The following is a 7,254-nucleotide window of genomic DNA, read 5'->3' on the forward strand; positions in this document are numbered from 1 at the left end:
AACCAACAACAGTAATTCAACAACAACAACACTGATGAATCATTAGTAAATGTTCAATCACAAACAAATACGGAAAAGTTAAAAATACAAAAATTAATAAAAATTGTAAAATGATTTTTTTCTAGTATAGTGCAGATATGCAGGTTCTGTTACCTAATAGGTTCCAGCTTCTGTAATTGGTTGAAGTTAGACAATTGGCATCGTGCGTAGGCGATTAAAATTGAAGAAAAGTATTCATTTGGAAATGATTAGTCCAGTTATCACACTACCGTCGAAGTTGGGTTATGTATGGTTCTTAGAATGTTAGTTTAGCAGTATTACTCAAAACCATCACAACATCAACAACGAACGTGGCCTAAGATCTCAATAATTTTTAACTCAAGGAACTTTCGAAGCTCTCAGGATTATACCCTTCTTTCTTAGCGTACACCATAACGTAGATAACAATAACAACAACCGATATCCTTAATCCCTTTGCGTTTATTGACAATTACCGTAAGACTACATAACTAGGTTTGAAGAGTCGGTTGCTTGCTTTAATTGTTATCGTTCAATTGAGTTTTATCGATTTCTTAATTTGAATACCTTTCAAATCTATATCGTTTTCTACAAATTTTTCGTAAATTTGACACATTTGATCGAATTGTTCTCATTGTTCATTGTATAATTGTTAAATTCTAAATATTTAAACATCATTACTTTTGAATTGGCAACTAAATATTTAATAGCGCTATGAGTGAAGGAGAAATAAAGAAAGATTTGTCAGATCCCATTGGATTCCTTAAGGATTTTATGGCTGGTGGCATATCCGCAGCTATAGCAAAAACTGCAATGGCGCCGATAGAACGCGTTAAATTGCTCTTGCAAGTACAAGCCATATCAAAGCAGATCTCTGCCGACAAGCAATATAAAGGAATGATTGATTGTTTTGTAAGAATACCGCGTGAACAAGGCTTTTTATCATTTTGGCGAGGAAATCTAGCCAACGTCATTAGATACTTTCCCACGCAGGCATTGAATTTTGCCTTTAAGGATAAATATAAACAGGTATGATGAAGTGCCTTTAACATCCAAACAAACCAATTTTAAATTAATAGCATTATGAAAATTGTGAAGATATTCCTCAGTGGCATAAACAAAAAAGAACAAAAGGGACGTTACTTCTTAGGCAACATACTATCCGGTGGTGCAGCTGGTGCCACGTCACTCTTATTTGTGTACCCTTTGGATTTTGCACGTACTCGGTAGGTAAAAAAGCGAGCTTTAGCTTCTCTGTGTACTCTAATAAACTATTATGTAGATCATAGAAAACTTTTAAGATATCGTTGTTATTACTTTAGCTGTAGAATTTTATTTAAAGTCGGCGCTCAGTTACATGCATTAAGTCATAATTCACAATTTTCTATAATAGCTTGGCTGCTGACGTTGGAAAGACAGGACAACGCGAATTTAATGGACTCTTTGATTGTATAAAGAAGATATTCAAAACTGATGGATTTATGGGATTGTACAGAGGTTTTATTGTTTCTGTACAAGGAATTATAATGTATCGAGGGGCTTATTTCGGTTGTTATGATACGGCTCGTGAGCTAATGCCTGATCCGAAAAATTCACCTATATGGGTAAATTTTTTAATTGCGGAAGCTGTAACCACCTTTGCAGGCATAGTTTCTTACCCATTTGATACTGTGCGTCGTCGTATGATGATGCAATCAGGCGTAAAGGCTGGCGAACGCGTTTACAAAAACACTGCCCATTGTTGGTTAGTTATTGCTCGCACAGAAGGGCCCTTTGCTTTCTTCAAAGGAGCGTTTTCAAATGTTCTACGTGGAACTGGTGGGGCACTTGTATTGGTGATGTATGATGAGATTAAGAAGCTAATGAATTAACATTTTAAATTTTTATAAATTAACTAGCAGATGAGACCTCACTACTTGAATGGTAGTTTCACATGTTTAAGAATTAAATGTGTCTGTAGTTCTTGAACATGATTTAATTATTATTTAAGTTTTGAAGTCGCGACTGTGATTAATCTACTACAAATTGTAATTTCTTATTCTAAATGAAAACCTGTCTTTTCACATTAAAATATTTTCTTTTATAATAATTCAAATGTTTTATTTTATTATTATTAAAAAAAAACTTTCGTTTTTTTTTAAATAAACCGGATTTAAGTGTTTAAAATATCGATAACTATTTGAAGGCGTAAAACTCTCCAATGTTTATCGAAATTAGAAATTCTCAAGTAATTGACAGTTAATTCACCTGCAAAAACAGCTGATAGATAAGTGCGTGAATTTCAGCTCGGTTATAAATTTTTTCCACAAATTTCAATAAATTTCAATTAAACCGTAAAAAATTTGCTGCAAATATGTTGGCTAGACATTCTTTAAAACTACCACGATTGACAAACATGTGTGCATCATTCTGCACAGCAACAGCGGAGGCGGCGGCGGAACCTCTTTATAATCGTCCTAAACTTGCCCCAACTGATTACCGCACAGGCGAGACAAACACCGACTTGCATTCAAAAGTGCATGAAGCAAAATTCTACACAATTGCACCAGAAATTAAGAAACAACTATTTAGCGGTGGTGGACTTCCACGACAGTACGAGCAACAAGTAAAAACATTTACCGAAACTTGTCTCATGGTGCGACCGGCCGGTTTAGAGTTAATAAATTATATCCGTAATACGGATTTCAAACGACCTGCGATACGATACGTATTATACGGTGACAATGGTGTTGGCAAAACGTTAATTATGGCTCATGCATTGCACTATGGGTTACAAAACAATTTTGTGCTTGTACATGTACCATGGGTACCCAATTGGATGAAGCGTCCAAAAGAAACTGCGAATGCTGCACAAGAAGGTTTTATCGATTTACCTTTTGATGCGGCAGCGTGGTTAGTGCACTTTAAAACTCAAAACACAAATCTACTTACCAAACTACAATTGAAAACAAGTAAGGATTACGTCTGGAGTAAAAGAGAAGCAACTCCAGCTGGTTCTACATTGTTGGAATTGGTGGAGCACGGTATTGCGCGTATAAAATTCGCCTCCGAAACAATTGCTGCTTTATTATCCGAGCTGAAGCAACATGCTAGTGAAGATAAATGTAAAGTTATGGTTGCTATTGATGGTTTTAATGCATTTTTCCACCCGGAGACACGTGTGTTTGGAGATCATAAACAACGTATAACCCCTGATCGTATTACGCTGACACAACCTTTCCTCGATATTACTAATTACAATTGGACTAATGGTGTGTGCATATTAACAGTGGATAAAATAGGAATGACCGAAGGTTTTATGGAGTCGTACATGCCACGTTATTTACTCGGTAAGGAAGGATTCGAGCATTTAGATCCATTTGTGCCAGTACGTGTTGATAACTACAGCGATAAAGAGTTCGCGAGTTGTGTACAGTACTATTTAGATCGAAATTGGATTCAGAAAACACCGGAAGGCTTTGACGAACAACTTAAGTACCTTAGCAATAAAAATCCTTATACATTAATGCAATTAACACGTTCGTTGTAAGTGAATGCACAACTTTGCAAACTGGAAAACCAAATATTGTTCACACTTTTTAAAATAAAATTAAAAATATAATAATAATTATTGAAATGATCCAATATAGTAATTAAGTGTTGCAAATCAATTAACTTCGTTGAAATAGTGGGTATTTATTGGTTAAACATGTACGCATTTCATTAAGAAAATCATCCTACATTTATAAATGTAATTGCTCGATATCATGTTATCAGGAGGTAATTAACTATTGCGTTTTTGTGTTTTTACTATTATTTTAGGCAAATATTTTCTCTTTTTTAGCATTAAACCGGCTTTTCGAACACAATATAACATCAATCTAGATCAGAAACAAGCAAGGAATTTTTAAGTTGAACACTGTAGTGTCAAATGCGAATAATTGCGGCCAACATGCATATACACTGGCTGAAATTTTAACAAATGTTTAACTAAGTTCACTGCAGATGGTGTTACGTAGGTTGTATTCGAGGCGTTATTACGAGTTACTAATTGTTTTCATCTAAACGCAAATAATAACGCCGTTCCCATATTTGCTAGGCTTCGATCTTAATTGGTGGATGTAAACGCGGCCAGTCGACAAACTCCACGCCATAATGCAATATGCCAGTTGTGCCCACTCCAACAATTGTGCCCCAGAATAAAAGGAAAAGCAAGCTTTCGGTATTAAATTCTGCCGGAAAGATGGCGGTAATGAAGAGCATTGCCACGGCGAACAGCAAAACGGAAGGTATCTGAAAATACAAAAAAATTTCTTTAAAATCGGAAAGTTTTTCTTTACGAATCAGAAGTTTACCGTGTTGTAGCGCCAAGTGCGTGTAACCACTAACGGTGATGGCAATAAATTGCCTTCGTCCGGTTTAACCACATACTTGCCCAGAAATAGATCAAACCCATCCTATAAAGTTTCAAAAACATAAAAATATTGTAATTTTTTTCAAATGCGAACTCATGCACCTGTCTACTTCCATCAGCAAAATTATTGAGATAGTAACGAGTTGCTGAATTGACACCATCCTGCATAAGACCGGCTTTTGTACGTTTTCCTGTGCGTGTGAAATCGGTTTTCAAAGCGCCAGTACCGGAATATTGCAGTGAAATCACATCCGCATTATCCGCCCAAACCTGAATACATACAAACAAGCAAGTTAATGTTTATTAAGTATATGAGTATACAACTTACCCCCTTGAAAATATACTCGAAATTGGGCGAAGCTCGCTCTACAACTTGGCCGGCTTGCAAAATGCCCAGCTTTTGTAGGACCGCATTCAGTGAACGCTTGGCTAGCATACTTTGCACAACATTAGTGCGATCCAAGCAATCAACACAATTTGTGCGAAAGACGCCATCTTGCGCTGATACCAAACCGCCATCTTCGCGTAAATGAAATACTGAGAACTCATCCTGTTCGTGTGCTACGCGATCGATCAGAATCTGCAAGCGATCCCAACGCATTTTCTTGCATTCTGCATGAAAGTCGAACGCCTCATAGCGTACATTGGGATTATTCATTTGCTGAACAAATGTGCGGAACGCGCGTTCCAAATTGCCCTCTGCGCGTTTTTGGTCCACCTATAGTTTATAAAGAATATATTTCTTTTATAATATAATTCTACACATATATTCACAATTGCACAAATTACCAGGTTTAGAACTATTTGACGTCCGTAAAGCATCACCTGTGCTTCGAAATGTTTCATGCATGCCGCCAAGTGATCCTTACCCGGCACCAGTTCCGGATCGGGTTTATACCTTAGGTTTGGTAATTGTCGCCAAAAGAAGGGCATACTGCCTCGCGTCTGTTGCAAATAGAAAAATACTCTGTATAATTTTAATTCCATTGTATAAGAAAACTGTCGGAAATCACCTGCACAAAGGATATACGCTGTCCATTGTACTCGACAATTTGTTCCGTTTCCACAAAATTAGCTACATTACCCGTCTCGTCTATGCCACGCGCGAAGAAACGTGTGCCGGCGCGGTGTATAGAGCGGCGTGATATGATGGACCAAAAGAACGTTTGACCATTTACTTGCACTTGATTTATGGAAACAACTGAAAAAAAAGCTTTTTTTTAATAAAACTATCATTAAATAAATTAAGATTCATACAGCCTAGTATGATTGGCAAGGCGAATTTGCGCATTTCCGGACAATTAAAATTACGCAGTAAAGCGCCATTCCAAACGAAGCGCTCGTCGGCGCGCTCGAACAAACCGTTCTAAGGAGTGTATAAAAAAATTAGATGCGTACATTGAAAAGTGTTAATGTCCAAAGCAAAATATGTACCTTCATGAAGTCCGGCGGCATGCCGTGCAGGCGCTGTAACGAGTGTGTCAAATCGTACCAATAGGAAAAGTAGAAGAAACGCGTATCCAATGTTTGCCGCAACATGTTAAGATATGTTTCATTTTGCTCGCGTTGTTTGGGGCGCAAATGTGTTATAGTTGGAATGTAGGGTATAATATCGTAACCTGCCAAACGCCATATTATGGCGCCATTTAGCATGCCCACATAAAGACGATGAGTGGCAACAATTAGGTAATGGCCACCTAGTAGTTGAATGGTGCCAAGTATGCCACATACACGCCTTGTGGGCACTTGGTTGTTCAGTTGGTTGCCTTTGCCTACAATAATAATAACATTGTTAACATGCATACCATATATACAATTTCATGTATATTTCTGTGTACAATTTTTAAATGCCGCATTTGCGTTAACTTACTTTGAACACGTACTGTATTCACAACGCGATCGATTACCAGCAGCTCATCTTTGCCATTGGGTTCCACAACGAAACGTTCCGGCGTTATGTACCTGTGTTGTGTTGTAAAGCGGTTATAAATCGATAAAATCAATCTCTAAGCAGTCATATTCGTGTCAAAAGCTTTGTTGCCACATATATGCGGCGGACAGCTGCAAGGCTAATCCATTAATAATGTCATTTCAAGTGCAGATTAAGTGTGCCCTACACAAAGTCACACTCAACCACCCACCCTACTTTAAGCTACATACAAGCTAACACACAAAGACCACTATCCACTGAACACATTATCTTTGTCCGTTATCAACTTACAAATTCATGTCATCGTGTATATCCCAACTGGTATCCATTTTGTATGTACCAATCTTTGTGAAATGCACGAAATTAAACTTAAAATTAGTTTAAAAATAAAAAACTTTTAGTCCGCTACTTGTATCAATTTTGCTAATCACTCCCTGGCAACGAAATCAACCACACTATGGGCGTTGTTTATTTTGGTTACAAGTGGACGCGCAAATTTGACTTTATTGTCGCTAGTTCCTTCGTTGTTTATCTGTTAATTTAAAGGCATTTATGCTATTTTTTTAGTTTGATTACTGTAACTAAATAATTAATTTAGAATCGTGGACAAATTGGTTGCCAACAAAAATTTTGCAAATTTTGACACTAATCAGCTGTAATATTAAATTCTGCACAGGGTTGCATCGATATGTTTTGCTTACAGTGGAGGCTAGAGATTAGTTGCGCTTATACAATATATTTTCTGTTAATGGGAAAGTCTTTTTAAAATCGTTGAAATTGTCCTCATTTCTTATTATTTTTTAAATTTTTATTTTTTTTTTTTCAAAATATAAAAACTAAAATAGTTATTTTTTAAGTTATTAAATAGCTTAAAGGTAAAAAAGTCGAAGTTGTCTTCTTAAAAACTTTTTTA

General features: G+C 36.5%; 3 protein-coding genes across 3 annotated transcripts; 2 read left to right on the plus strand and 1 right to left on the minus strand.

Moving 5' to 3' along the window:
- Positions 1-207: 207 nt before the first annotated feature.
- Positions 208-2,097, plus strand: LOC105224975 (ADP,ATP carrier protein). Its single transcript, XM_011203254.4, has 3 exons — positions 208-1,047; positions 1,117-1,244; positions 1,412-2,097. The coding sequence occupies exons 1-3, from the start codon at positions 733-735 to the stop codon at positions 1,887-1,889; spliced, it is 921 nt and encodes a 306-aa protein (XP_011201556.1). The 5' UTR covers positions 208-732; the 3' UTR covers positions 1,890-2,097.
- A 161-nt stretch (positions 2,098-2,258) lies between these two features.
- On the plus strand, positions 2,259-3,650 carry LOC105224976 (28S ribosomal protein S29, mitochondrial). The gene has a single exon (XM_011203255.3). The coding sequence runs from the start codon at positions 2,372-2,374 to the stop codon at positions 3,545-3,547; it is 1,176 nt and encodes a 391-aa protein (XP_011201557.2). The 5' UTR covers positions 2,259-2,371; the 3' UTR covers positions 3,548-3,650.
- Positions 3,651-3,673: 23 nt separating this feature from the next.
- On the minus strand, positions 3,674-6,992 carry LOC105224977 (phosphatidylinositol-3-phosphatase SAC1). The gene is made up of 10 exons (XM_011203257.4): positions 6,633-6,992; positions 6,282-6,373; positions 5,846-6,183; positions 5,669-5,777; positions 5,425-5,612; positions 5,201-5,356; positions 4,740-5,129; positions 4,514-4,681; positions 4,353-4,454; positions 3,674-4,290 (listed from the first exon to the last, which is right to left on the minus strand). Exons 1-10 carry the CDS (start codon positions 6,668-6,670, stop codon positions 4,093-4,095), a joined length of 1,779 nt encoding a protein of 592 aa, XP_011201559.2. The 5' UTR covers positions 6,671-6,992; the 3' UTR covers positions 3,674-4,092.
- Between the last annotated feature and the right edge of the window lie 262 nt (positions 6,993-7,254).

The sequence above is a fragment of the Bactrocera dorsalis genome, chromosome 4, assembly GCF_023373825.1.
Source record: "Bactrocera dorsalis isolate Fly_Bdor chromosome 4, ASM2337382v1, whole genome shotgun sequence".
NCBI classification, from domain to species: domain Eukaryota; kingdom Metazoa; phylum Arthropoda; class Insecta; order Diptera; family Tephritidae; genus Bactrocera; species Bactrocera dorsalis.

Excerpts from the sequence above, each read along its gene's own strand:
- LOC105224975 (XM_011203254.4), top strand. The coding sequence starts at position 733 with ATGAGTGAAGGAGAAATAAAGAAAGATTTGTCAGATCCCATTGGATTC. Across the intron at positions 1,048-1,116 it reads TTAAGGATAAATATAAACAG|ATATTCCTCAGTGGCATAAA; the intron begins GTATGATGAAGT and ends AAAATTGTGAAG. Across the intron at positions 1,245-1,411 it reads TTGGATTTTGCACGTACTCG|CTTGGCTGCTGACGTTGGAA; the intron begins GTAGGTAAAAAA and ends TTTCTATAATAG.
- LOC105224976 (XM_011203255.3), top strand. The coding sequence starts at position 2,372 with ATGTTGGCTAGACATTCTTTAAAACTACCACGATTGACAAACATGTGT.
- LOC105224977 (XM_011203257.4), bottom strand. The coding sequence starts at position 6,670 with ATGGATACCAGTTGGGATATACACGATGACATGAATTT. Across the intron at positions 5,130-5,200 it reads GTCAAATAGTTCTAAACCTG|GTGGACCAAAAACGCGCAGA; the intron begins GTAATTTGTGCA and ends TATAAACTATAG. Across the intron at positions 4,682-4,739 it reads TCGAGTATATTTTCAAGGGG|GTTTGGGCGGATAATGCGGA; the intron begins GTAAGTTGTATA and ends GTATGTATTCAG.